This window comes from Daphnia pulicaria, chromosome 7 (assembly GCF_021234035.1).
Source record: "Daphnia pulicaria isolate SC F1-1A chromosome 7, SC_F0-13Bv2, whole genome shotgun sequence".
NCBI classification, from domain to species: Eukaryota; Metazoa; Arthropoda; class Branchiopoda; order Diplostraca; family Daphniidae; genus Daphnia; species Daphnia pulicaria.
Window position 1 is genome coordinate 1,159,753 of NC_060919.1, and position 13,632 is coordinate 1,173,384.

General features: G+C 35.9%; 2 protein-coding genes and 1 long non-coding RNA gene across 3 annotated transcripts; 2 read left to right on the forward strand and 1 right to left on the reverse strand.

Annotated features, from left to right (window-relative positions):
- Nucleotides 1-1,686: 1,686 nt before the first annotated feature.
- On the forward strand, nucleotides 1,687-2,322 carry LOC124350185 (keratin-associated protein 21-1-like). Its single transcript, XM_046801229.1, has 3 exons — nucleotides 1,687-1,795; nucleotides 1,860-2,004; nucleotides 2,073-2,322. Exons 1-3 carry the CDS (start codon nucleotides 1,775-1,777, stop codon nucleotides 2,141-2,143), a joined length of 237 nt encoding a protein of 78 aa, XP_046657185.1. The 5' UTR covers nucleotides 1,687-1,774; the 3' UTR covers nucleotides 2,144-2,322.
- A 543-nt stretch (nucleotides 2,323-2,865) lies between these two features.
- LOC124350159 (larval cuticle protein LCP-22-like) lies at nucleotides 2,866-13,222 on the forward strand. The gene is made up of 4 exons (XM_046801198.1): nucleotides 2,866-2,926; nucleotides 3,043-3,093; nucleotides 12,662-12,726; nucleotides 12,790-13,222. The coding sequence occupies exons 1-4, from the start codon at nucleotides 2,918-2,920 to the stop codon at nucleotides 13,043-13,045; spliced, it is 381 nt and encodes a 126-aa protein (XP_046657154.1). The 5' UTR covers nucleotides 2,866-2,917; the 3' UTR covers nucleotides 13,046-13,222.
- Nucleotides 12,882-13,601, reverse strand: LOC124350507. Its single transcript, XR_006921040.1, has 2 exons — nucleotides 13,502-13,601; nucleotides 12,882-13,407 (listed from the first exon to the last, which is right to left on the reverse strand). It is a non-coding gene; the product is annotated as an uncharacterized LOC124350507 (long non-coding RNA).
- Between the last annotated feature and the right edge of the window lie 31 nt (nucleotides 13,602-13,632).

Here is a 13,632-nt window from a genome sequence, read left to right on the forward strand (position 1 = left end):
GTCTGCACTTGAATGCGCAGATTTCTGACACGCTCCGCTCTAACTTTCTCTGCGACCGCTTTAGGTTGTATAAAAGAACGGACGTTCAGACCAGATCGTCACATCAACTTCCACAACTCGTGAATTCAGATTTGCATTGCAAACTTCCACATCTTATTATTTCAGCGCCCAAAAATGACTGCTAACTTCAAAGTATTTCACTTAACCACTTGATAAAAATCGTTATAGTTTATTTTTCATACATTTTTGAACGTTTTACCATTCTATTTTTAGATTTTGTTGCTCATCGTTGCTATGATGTTCGTGGCTGTGACTGTGGCTAAGAAAGTCAAGTTGTATTACGGATACGGCGGTTACGGGGGTTATGGTTACGGGGGCTATGGCCATGGAGGCTATGGAGGCTATAGCTACCCAGCTTACGGAGGGTACGGTGGGTACGGTGGTCATTATGGAAAAGGATATGGAGGTATAACTGAAAAATTGTAATTAGAAATGATAATTTCTTAAATTTAAATTCACCGTTTTAAATTGAAATCCAGGTTTTGGTAAAGGATACGGGTACGGATACGGATATTGAGACATCCTCTGAAATCTATTTAGTTGTACACCATTATTATGCTCGGAGACTGTGTATACATGTAATCTTGATTGTAACTTTTTGTCTGCTAGCTTATTTTCTAACAAAATACACTTATTAAAAAAAGTACAATTCTAATTCACTCGCCAAGTAATAACACAATGTAAAATTTAAGCAGAACTATATTGATTTCTGGATCAAAATAAATCCGTTAGAACAGGACGCATGCGAGCTACCCAAATCATAATTTAAAAATCATAAAACATATTATCACTATTAATTAATTGCGAAGTAGTTGCATCAAAATGAAACCGGGACATGACGGTTGGACAAAATGGTATATTATTAATGATCGAAATTTCAGGTTATGATGTATGTACTCGCGCATTCCGTTGTACTCTTGTGCAAATATAACTGACCTATACGCCAGCAGCTATAACCAAGTTTATGGAGAAAATGCGTAAAAGAGAACGATACAATCGGCGACATAGTAGAGTGTAGTATAGTATATAATAGGCTACATATTTTATGAATGGGAAACCCTAGTCAATGGGAATAATATTACAGTCCTGGGACGTCCGGCGAATACTTTCTAGATCGACCGTACCAGTGAAAACCAGGTACGACCGATATGCGCTAAAACATATACCAGATGGTAAATATCTGTGAATGAAAGTGTTGAATCGTGATGCAAGAGAAAACAGCTGTCAAGCGAGTTAATGTTTAGACAGCGAGTTAAATCAATGCTAAAAATGTTCCTCATCAGTTAATTCTTAGTATAAGGTTCAACCAATGAATCAACTCCTGTCTGCACAGCATAATAATTCTATAAAAGTTGGTATAACATCATTTTTATTGGCTTTAGAAAAAAATCACAAGCGCTTTACCCGGTCTGGATTTTTCCAAGTAAACTATATACGCTAATAGATAGCTGTTATTTCTATACAGACAAAATTGGTAGACTCTATAAATGGAACTTTGTCTCTATTTCAGGACTAATGGAGGCCAATAGCAAGGCTTATGAGGGCAAATTTCCGTGAGTTTCACTTTCTCCGCGAAAGGCGCTAGCTCTTCGGAAATGGAAACGGTTTCTGTATAAAAGGAAGGATGTTCAGACCGGATCGTCACAACAACTTCAACCGCATTCATTTTCGAGTTTGAAATTTGTATCGTCCCGACTATTCAGAATCTTTAAACATGGCTAATATTAGCTTCAAAGTGAATTTGATTTCAAAGACTTTACATTTTGACATTTACATGTTTTTATTATTTTTCATTTTAGATGACTTTGCTCATCGTCGCTTTGATGTTCTTGGCTGTGACTGTGGCGACAAAAGCCAAAGTTTACTACGGCCACGGTGCTGGTTATGGAGGCTATTACGGAGGCCATTACGGCAAAGGTTATGGATACGGTCATGGATATGGCGGTAAAATTCGATTGGAAATTCTCCACAATCTTCAATCATTTGTAGACTAACGATTGTTGTTGCTATAGTTCCAACATACGGTTACGCCAAAGGATACGTGCCCGCCTATCACAACGCATATGGCTACGGCTATTATTAAATATGCTGCCGAACCTGCTGACCACATCAGTTGATGACAACCGAAATAATTCAACCATTTTAATCTGGTGTGTCCCTAAGCTCATATGTACTCTTGGCCTGTGTGTTTTTATTCGGCACTAAATGGCCGGGCTTAGGTTTTTCTATACCAAATAATAAACAGCATTAAGAAAACGTAAAGATCTGTTTTTGTATTACTGTACCGTACTGTTTATTTACTGCTGTATACCGAGAGAAGAGAGGTGGAAAGGTATAGAATAAGAGTCTGTCCCAACGTTTGATTTTTTAAACCAACCATAAGGCTACAGTTAAAGTCAAGAAAACGAATTATTAAAGCTACGAGACTATTCTAAGATTCTTATCTGAAGTTTGCATAACGAAATGGAGACTGCGGAACTCTCCAATAAATGAAGGCAGGCACGTATTTTAAAAAGCGAATAAATTGGCAGACATAAAGGGATTAAATAACCTTATAACATTATCGTAACAGCTTTAGTTCGCAGATATCACTATTATTATTTATGTGTTATGAAGCGAATAGAGGAAGATTTGCAAACATTTCCTTTCCCTTTTATTGCATACGATTAGTTCTACAAAGCCCCCCCAGCTGAAGAAGAAGAGAATGTTTGCAATGAACAAGGTCTCGATCACCTCCCCACTCACTTTCATTCAAATGCCAAATATAAAAGGCAGACACCATTCGAACCATCCTCACAGAATTCTTTCAACAGTCTTAAGCAGTGCAGTATAGTACAACCTCACCAACAACTAAAAAATGAAATTCGTAAGTTATTTTGAAACTTTAAATTCAAAAAAATTTAATTTAATTCGATTTGGATTCTGAGATAAATAAATGTTACTAAATAAATTCCCTTTACTACTTCACGTTACAAATGGCAGATCATCGCTTTCGCTTTCTTGACCGTGGCCCTCGCCGCACCTCAAGGAGATAACCCTTATGAAAATGAGTCAATAAAAATCAAACATTTATCGGGAATTGTCATTAAAAATCAATGAAAGTCGCTGAACATCAAGTAATAATCATAAGAACGTCAATTGATGGGTTAAAAAGTCAATGGAAAGTCACTGTGAAAAACGAGTCAATGACAATCATTAAAAAAAATCATCTGACTATCATTTGTAAATCAAATGAAGTTATGAAAATTCGGCAGAGTCCAAAAGAATCATTCAATCATCATTTGTTTGTCACATGATGTGACTATGCCATGATTTTTCCGTGACAAAGTCGATCAAGTTATCAGTAGAACATCATATAAAAATCAATTGAACGTATTTGCATTGATCATTTTGTGATTATTAATTTACACTTGTTATTTCATTGACTTTCATTGACTACATGATTTTATCCCAAATGATGCTATCCCGATGTTTCATCGACAAACTTATGCTCAGTCAATAATAGTCACTGGATTGTTATGACATGTCAGTCGGATGATTAACCAATGATTTTCTGTAAAAACCTAAGTTTTCTAAACTGATATCTTTCTGATATTCTTTTAACTTTACAACCAACCATCACTGGATTGTCAATTAAATTTCAATCCAATGATTTTATAATGATAAGTCAACTCTATTGATTTTACAGTGATTTCCTCAATTCTCTAGTTCATCCGCGTTCATCATTGAATAGTATAGCACGTTTGATATAGTGATATTTTACTGATATTCTCTTAACTTTATATACGTCATTTAGTGTGACTTTGCGATGATTATTCTTATTCCGTGACAAGCCGAAAAATATAGCATGACTTTGCATTGATTGTTGTAAAAATGATAAAGTATATTACCACCTAACTATCAGTGGAAAATCATCGTAATGATGCATCAGTGATTTCGAAATGATAGGCTACAAATGTATGCGTTTAATAGAATATAATGATTGTACATGTATCGCCATAGGCAAGTGGTTATCGCACTATCTAGTTGTACAAGAGGTGCTGTGTTCAAACCTAGAACTATTCAAATAGAAAAATTCGTTTGTGACCTTGCACTGATATTTCCTTGACTTTATTTTCGAACATAACTTAACCGTCAGTGACTTATTACTTATCGTTTGGTTGTCAATTAAATAGTGACCCATTGGAATGATGATTTATCAATGATTTCGAGATTATTTTTTAAGTAAATAAACTTTAACCGCCGAATTGTTAAAAGATCAGTAACTTCTTTCACATATTCGATGATTGCGCTGTTCGCCTAGGAGTCGCTTTCGCGTTAAACCTCGACTACCACCCGTCTTACCATCATCATATGACAGAAGTTACCAACTGAGTGCACACTCAGAATTAGCTACAGTCTTGTTGAATAATATTCAGAACACCATGTCCACGTTATTAGGCCTGGGAAAGTAGAAGAGGCGGTTAGACCGGTTCTGGGTTTGAACACGGTACCTCTTGTACTACTGGTTAGTGCGATAACCACTTGCCTATGGTGCTACAAGAACAAACTTCATATTATATTAAAGGCATACATTTGTAGCCTATCATTTCGAAATCACTGATGTATCATTACGATGATTTTCCACTGATAGTTAGGTAGTAATATAATTCTTAATTTTTACTTAAATCAATGCAATGTCATGCTATATTTTTCGGCTTATCAATAAGTAAAAATATAACAAATCACTGTAAAATCAATTGGATAGATATATCATTAGAAAATCATTGAAATTGAAATTTCATGGAAAATCTTGTGCCTATTGACTGACATTGAGCATAAAATATGTCATTAAAACATCGTGATAGTGTCATTTTGAATAATTATGGAGTCAATGAAAGTCAATGAAATAAAAGTATCAGATAATAATCACAAAATTATTAATGAAAATCGTTCTGTTGATTTTTGTAATGATTTGTTATTGACAACTCTGATCGACTTTGTGTCACGGAATAATCATCGCAAAGTCAAACTACATGACGTATATAAAGTCAAGAGAATATCAGTAAAATATCACTATTTCAAATGTGGTATACTTTTCACTGATGAACCCGGATGAACTAGAGAATTGAGGAAATCACTGTAAAATCAATAGAGTTGACTTATCATTGGTGTTCTGCCTCTGGCATTGTTTTATCATTCGACTGAAAGTCATGACAATCCGGTGACTATTATTGACTGAGCATAAATTTGTCAATGAAACATCGCGATAGCATCATTTGGGATAACTTTATCAACTTTGTCACGGAAAAATCATGGCATAGTCACTGCAGATCAACGAAAATCATAAACAAATCAATAGACAGTCTGAAATGTCATCGAATGTCAGTAAGAATGTCACGCAACTATCACTGGCGATGATTTTCTATGATAAGTCAATTTACAATTTTTTTCTCATCCATTTTTCCAAAATCCATGGTATCTTCTTTCATATTTACGATGATTGCGTTGTTCGCCTAGGAGTCGCTTTCGCGTTAAACCAAGACTACCATCCGTCTTACCATCATTATATGAAGAAGATCCCAACTGAGATCATACTTAGAGTTATTTTCATTGGTTCATTTTTATAAGCCCCGATCTGGGATTGAACACGGCACCTTTCAATCTATAGGAGCGTGCGATAACCATTGGCCTATGGTTGCACATTGAAACTGATATTAACAATGATGACTACAAACGCAGTATGGATCTTACATATGGAAGTACAAAAATTACCCCAATATCATTTATTTCGACGCAACCAAATCATATAAGTCAATGATTCTTCAGAAAAAAGAACGTGAAAAGCACGATTCATAAATCCAGTGGAGAGAAGGTAAATTCATCCAGAAATCACTTGTCAATAATACTGATTGTGTCACTTTTGAGTTTCGTCTGTGATGCTAGAGGCAATTCAATGGCCTTGACGTAGTGATGTGACGTTAACTTTAATAGATAACGTGAACATCACGTTAACGATTGTTAATCCCGATCCACATAAGTAACATACATCGTACAACATGAGACATTTTTACTTAACGATATCTCGTTCCATCATTCGATCGACTATACTTCTTTCAGCAAAGGTGTTTTTCACTTGCAACCAAAAAACTTTAAATGCCTAATTTTCCGGACGCTATAATTAACGCGTTAATTTAACGTAAAATAGTTAAGCTCGGTTAACTTATCGGATAATCAATGGCTTGACGTAAATTGTGACAGGCAAAATGGCAACCCAGTCTAGAGTGCATATTTCATATTCCTTACAGCTATCTAGTTAGCCAGACGCCAAGTAGAGAACAGTAGTACCGGGCTTAATTTTGGACAATGGAAGCACAATACGCTGTAGTAATGGTCAGATCGCATTATGACTACGAAATAATTCCCGTAGAAGAAGTTCCACGCATATTGTTGGATTTCCCAGGAAGAAGTGGTCTCATCCCTTCTCTGTATCCAGGCGAGCTCTATAGAGTTCTAAGTGTTGGAGGTAATTAACTTACATTTAACAGCTAGCCAGTATGATTGTAAGGATAACCCAATTTTTTTTAAAATTTACCTATAGCCGATAAAAACGAATTGGAGCGACTTGCTGGCATCGACATCGCTTATCAACTAGACGAAGTCTTTTCTACAATTGTTCAACCCCATAAATATCGCAAAAAAGGCTAATTTTTGTTTTCTTTTGAAACACATTTGATTTCCACAATATAAATGGGAAAAAGTACTTGTTTTTTTTAATGGTAAATGCCAATTGCCAACTATATGGGAGTGTGTAAGCGAGAGTTTCTATAAAGCTGAAAATAAGAGAATGCACAGAAGTCAGCAGAGCACGATGATGCAGGTTATATTATGGCATTTAACTATGCGATCGTGGCCTATATGTTTGAGTGCTGTCACAGTTGTTTGGCCTAGCCCTCTGGTGTTGTGCCCCATATCACAATAAAATTATTTTCAATTTTCAAAGTAAGAAAATAGAATAAACTTGTTTAATTGTAAATTTGTAGCTTGAAATAAAAATAATAAATAAAATATTCAGTTTTAATGCACCACTATTATTTATTTGAGAAACATACAGGTGATAGCTCTGTAAGAAAAAAACTTTTTCAATAGACATCTCAAAATATATAGTATGCAATGGGAAACAACTAATCTCTATCTATTATATTTGATAATGTAGATAAATAATATTTTTCATTTTTTTTTAAATAAACACATTTGGATTTCACATGACGGGGAAGAAACAAAATCTTTTCTTTTTCTTCCTTAAACTCCATTAATTGGTATTTGCTAGTTGTACTCATAGCGTTACTACAATCAATACGATGGCCAAACATGACATCCATTTCATGAACATCATTACAGGAATCCAATAAAACAATCTTGGTAATTGTGGAAAACATTCCGTTATGCAATAAAACAATTGAATTTTGACGTCTGGCTTTTTTTTTCTTTTTGTTGATATGAAAATCAACAACAGTTAGTACATCTCTCTGGGTCAACAGTTTTTTGAAAGATCTACAAGTTGTTTTAAAGCTTACATTACTCATTTCTTTGACTAAACGGTTTTCACTGACACTTAGCACCATCATTGTTGAAGCACCCATAAGAACAGCACCACCATGACATCGAATGGCCTTTTTAGTCGGGACAAACTCGCCCAACAATCTTTGCTGTAATTGTAAAATTTCTGGATCTATTGAGAAGTCGATGTGCTTTCTTGTTAGTCCTCTAAGCTGTTGACATTGCACGAACTTCTTTGCAATTTGTATGTCAACAGCCTGTGTACCATTAAACATTTTCAGCAGATTTCCGTTGTTGTCTTCAAAGGTATAAGTAGAGTAAACCCACAATGGACCCCATCGGTAAACACATTCCCCGAGATGCAGTAACTGGTGTACATTGAACGTCATATTAACAATGCCATATAAACGTTCAAAATCTTCAACAAACTTATCAAGAAGTACAATAGCTTTTCGAACTTCAGAATACAAAATTTCTTTTTGGCTCAGGGTATATATAGCCTCGGAAAGCAGAAGAAAGTGGTTATAAAATCGGGCAGGAAGAATGTCCTTTAATACCAATGGGCCGTAATAGAACAGAAAATTACGCCATTCTGACCCTTTCCAGAAAGCTCGCTTAAACAATGAGCAGTACAATCTGGTTATGTTAGACGGAGGTCTTACAAGTAAAAGCAAACTATCAATTAGTTCAATAGTGAGTGGTTTTCCGATATAATATTTTTTTTTTGAGTTTGATGAAGAAAACCAGAGATCGGCAAGCTGCTTCATTACTCCTTGATCAACACAATGGAGAGAATCCCCAACGAATGCAGTAATGATGTCAAAAAAAGGGAGTTCGTTCAGAATAGAAGACGATTTCACACCAAGAACGGGCTTTAATGACAATTTAGCAAGACGAGCATCTTTTAAGGTTGAGCTCTTCGTTCGTAGAGGGAAACCATTTCTTTTGTAGAAATAAGCATTCACAATTCCTTTCTCTGATTTTGATTTCACAGTTTTACCAGGATGCAAACACCACGGACATCCGTAACGCCCATTAAACTGGATGAAGTTCTGAAGTGGAGCACGGGCGATGCTATCAACTGACACGCAAATGAGATCAACAGTAGAGGTAATCAACTGACCATTTAAAAGCCACTGAAATCCACGTGAGGAAAGTTTTTTAAGTTCGTCTACCATTCCTCTGAGTATAGCATCAATTTTGGTTGGTTTTCCTGGCCCAATCCATAAATAACCAAGCACAATGAACTTTTTTCTCAGATATGGTGGAAGTTCCGCAATAAGAAACTGTCCTGGCCACATGGACGTGGTATTAGAATTGAAAACTGGAGCGCCATCAGTGTTATAAATGAGAGAGAGAGCGCGACCCAGCAGTAGCAATCCATTACGGTAAGATCTGTAGAGGGTGCCGTCATATATGTCCCGAATTTTGTTAGGAGTTCTTTCTGCATCGGTGTGTTTCACAAGTTGCTCGCCAAGTTCGTAATCTTGCAAAAACCTTCTAATCTGTTCCTCAATTGAAAATTGCAGGTAGTAGCACCTCCTTTTGATAAGCGTTTTCTTTGTCAAAATTTCGTTCTTGCAATTGCAAAAGAAAGTGCTTGTTTCACTCTCAATTAGGGGTTCTGAACAATATGGACAGAAATACCGCGGAATTGGTTGGAGTTGTGGAATAACTTTTTCAAAAAGAAATGCTGTTTTTGGAAGCTTGCAGTCTCCAGGCATAAGTAATAGAAGTAAATCCAGTAGATTTTGCAAACCTTGACGGGTTAATCCTGTTGTTGTTTTGAAAGAAGAGATCAGAATGACAGCAAGCAATATCGAGACATTGCTGTCTGCATATATTGGACGAGACCAAATTGGGTCGATGAATGTCGATGCCGAAGGATCTGTGTTATTGTCGTTATCAATTTCCTCGGTATCATCTTCCTCGTTACTAGATTCGGATTGTAAATCTTCAAATTCAGGCGAGCTTTCAGATGAATGATAAGAGTTTTCGTCAGAACCACTATCAAAATTTTGATCTAGTGATGTGTCAATTGACGACACGCTTTCTACATCTAAACAAACAGGCTTTATAAATATTACAAATTTCACGTAATTTCAGAAAGTCTAAAAATCTTTAATAAACTACCTGAAATATCGCTATTAAATGATTGTAATGATTCCTGGTCGTTTATAATATAATCTTCTTGAGGAAACCCTTCTTGAGTATTTTCTGGGACATCTTCCTGAATATCTTTAGAAATATATTATTTTGATATAATGATTGGCTAACATCATGATCGACTTTCAAACTAAAAAATCAGTTGATAATCATAGCATCGCCAATTAAAATTACTAAAGTGATGTTTTGATTATGATTGGCTGACATCTCGAATTACCTTATCATGGAATGTTCAATGCAATTAATGATTCTTATGGGCTATGTTGAATATAAATTTTGGGGATTAGCTAAAGAGATCCTTTAATTGAGTCTACACATACCAATATTTTCGTTACGTTGACGTTCTTGTATTCGGCGGCTATGTAACGTTTGTCGAGGAACAGAGTGTTGTGATCCGTGTTCCTCGTAACGCTTATAGGGACCACGATTCGCCATTTCCCAATGCAACAATTAAAAATATATCGACTGCAATTTTTGTAACCTACTAAACAAAGGCATCAATCAGTCAATATGACGGCCTTCATTTATTAGGTTACGTTTTTCATCAATTAGCCACCTAACGGCTTTGGTGACATATTTAGTTAAATTTGGCAACTGCCAAGCAGTAGATAAAGTTTGGCAACGGTCTCTACCAAATGACAATTCTTAGATAGTTTTCTGCTAAAAAGCGTCTTCTTAGTTCTTACACGTTACGTTCTTACTTCTTACGCTATTCAGTGATGTTTTTTGGCTATCATCTACTATGCCTCCCAAAAAGGATTCAGATAAGAACGTTAAAACTTCAAAAAAGGATTCAGATAAGAACGTTAAAACTTCAAAAAAGGATTCAGATAAGAACGTTAAAAGTTCAAAAAAGGATTCAGATAAGAACGTTAAAACTTCACAATTCGTACTTGTAGTGTGGAGTAAGAAAGGTAATTTTTTTTTACTGTCTGTAAAAACCCTTGACGTACACAACTAATTATTTTATATTATTAATTCTTAGTTCGAGGTAAAGTGGCCTACAGTGTACAGCCAGATGCCACTGTGATTGATAAAAATCAATTATACAATCCCAGAATCGAAGCATCAATTGAAGATAGACTCTCCATATCTGACGATGAATTTCAACTGCATCTGGGACGTGTTTTGAGGCATGGTAATACAGTATTCTTAGAAATTTTTTTAATTTTTTGATATTTATACTTGTCATGTCTGATTAAAAGGAACAAAAGCTTTGTGCAACCACGATGCCAAGAAACATGTTGAAGAATTTATGGAAATGTTAGAGAAAGAGGCTAAGGAAGAGGCTGAAGAAGATAAACAGGTCTCAGATAGTGATTCAAATGAAGATAATGAAACCAAACTAACAGATGACACATGTGAAGATGAGGAAGAAGATGAGACAGATGGTAAGGAAGATGGCAAGAAAGATGGCAGGAAAAATGGCAGGAAAGATGGCAAGGAAGACAAGCACGAATCGGGAAGTGAAGATGCACGTGAAAAGGATGTATACATTAACAAAATTTTCAAAACAGAGAGAGAATTACAAGAAACAAAGAAACAATTCGAAAACTACAAACAAATGACACAGGCTGAGCTGAAAGAAAAGGATTCAGAGATTGCTCTAGCACAGGCTGAGCTGAAAGAAAAGGATTCAGAGATTGATCTAGCACAGGCTGAGCTGAAAGAAAAGGATTCAGAGATTGCTAAATTAACTAAACTGAACTTATTCTTGCAAACAAGTAACAAAAAGTAATTATTTATTTCCCCACCGAATGCTTTATATCTTTTCATTAATATCATTACAGCTTTGCCGGAAAAGATCGAAGAAACTGCAAGATCTTCTAAATCCAACAAAGCCTCTGAGCCAATAGCGGAATGGAAGGATGAAGTGATTTCTACAGTGGTGAGTCTTATTATTTATATTTAGTCCCAGTACTTTTACTATTTACCATGTTTTGCAGGCGAAGCTTAATTTAAACACAAAACAAGAAAGGGAATTGAAAAGCAAATACAAGTCCTCATTACTTGCAAGAGCTTGCCTTACATTTTGCTTCCCTAATGAAGTATTGGCAAAGTCAGTTGTAAAAGGAGGAAATCAGCAGTTATCCAAAGACGACCCGAAATTGGACGCAGACAAAGTAGACGATATATGCGGTATGCAATCTTAATTCTTTCATTTTTTTATTATGTGTATAAAAGAGTGCTTGGCACTATGCCTGTTTTAGAATTTGTCATGGCCCGCTTTCCGGAGTCAGACCGGAAGAAAATCTTAACCATCCTAGGATATAAAGTACGAGATCTGAAGCGAAAAGCCAACGCCATGGAGAAATCAACGGATGATTCAACGAATAGTTGAAATATTTGAATGTTCTGCGCTGTTCCTTTTCGTAAATGTCATTAAACATCACCACGAAATAGAAATACAAGTCAATTAAAAGTCACATTTTTTTCAATCGATTATCATTTGGAATCCATGAAATTATCTAATAAATATCCTAATAACGCCATTAGAAAGTCATTAACAATCATATATAATATAGTCATTAAAAAGTAATTTAAAGAGTCATATAAAATGTCAATGAAATAGCAGCTTAAAGTAATTTCAAAATCATTGAACCGTTATCTAAAAATCTTACCAAATATCAATACAAATCATAGAAGAATCTTTAAAAAGTCTTTGGAAAATCCTTATCACAAATAATTATCGTTGATAAACCAACTGAAAGTCAATGTGAAGTCAGGATAAAATCACCAAAATCAAGCAAACATATCATTGTTTAATCAATGAATTAGTCATCGAAAGTCAAAACAATATCATGTCCGAATTTGCCGTTGAAAAATCATTGACAAATAAATCATTGGTAAATCAGTGGATATTCAATGATTCATCATAGGGGCGTTTTCATAAGGGAAGAAGCCCATCGAAATTGTGTCGTCCAACAGCGAAATGAACGCCGACGGCAGCTACTCCTTCGAGTAAGTTAATCTTATTAAGATCCTAATGTCATTTCAAAATTTTAAAAAATGTGTCAAAATCAGTTTCGAGTCTGCGGATGGGACCAAAGTGTCTGAAAGTGGCAACCAGAAACAAGTTGGACCCAAACCGGAGGATATCGGGACCGTGTCCAAGGGCTCCTACTCGTTCACGACTCCCGACGGCGTCGTCCTCACCGTCAATTGGGTGGCCGATGAAAACGGATTCCAGGCCACCGGCGACCACCTCCCCACTCCTCCACCCATGCCCGAGCACGTCGTCAAGATGCTCGCAGACCTCAAAGCCGCCGGAGTCCTGTAAACTAGTCTTAGGAATTATTTCGCACGGAATAACCACCATGGCAACGCCCAAGAATTCTTACATTTGCCAAGAACGACAGCTACATATCAATTATACTTTTTGCAAGCTTTTACCACAGAACGAAATTTTTAAAAAGGAACAAATGACGGTCGAAATAAACATTTGTATTTTCAAAAATGTGTTTGTTTCTGTTGATTTAGTCCTTTTGAAAATGATGGACTTTTGAAAGTGAGACGTTACATCATCTTTGCATAATTTACCGTTACTATGCCGGTTCTGTGCATCCTTTCTCTCTCATCCGTATGACTTCCCTCGACAGCAGCCCCGATCCATTCTGACTGTTTGTCCGCATTTTTTTAGTTCTATGAGTTAAAAGTTCAGTATAAAAGGAAACTTGAAAGTTTAAGTCTGTACATAAATGTAGTAAAGCAATCATACATAACACAATTAAACAACCTGAAATGTTCGGTAACATCTATTTTATGTTGTTACATGACACCAACCGTTCGCCCAATTTGGAGGTCCGCGTATAAGTTGCCAAAACATAAAGCAGAACAGATTCCTAGAAACTGCAAGTCACGCCGACG

What these genes read in the sequence shown, in the direction of transcription:
- LOC124350159 (XM_046801198.1), top strand. An exon ending in TCGCCGCACCTCAAGGAGAT is followed by an intron (nt 3,094 to 12,661) that starts AACCCTTATGAA and finishes TTTTCATAAGGG; the next exon opens with AAGAAGCCCATCGAAATTGT. An exon ending in GACGGCAGCTACTCCTTCGA is followed by an intron (nt 12,727 to 12,789) that starts GTAAGTTAATCT and finishes TGTCAAAATCAG; the next exon opens with TTTCGAGTCTGCGGATGGGA.
- LOC124350185 (XM_046801229.1), top strand. Translation starts at nt 1,775, where the DNA reads ATGGCTAATATTAGCTTCAAA. An exon ending in TGGCTAATATTAGCTTCAAA is followed by an intron (nt 1,796 to 1,859) that starts GTGAATTTGATT and finishes TTTTCATTTTAG; the next exon opens with ATGACTTTGCTCATCGTCGC. An exon ending in ATACGGTCATGGATATGGCG is followed by an intron (nt 2,005 to 2,072) that starts GTAAAATTCGAT and finishes TTGTTGCTATAG; the next exon opens with TTCCAACATACGGTTACGCC.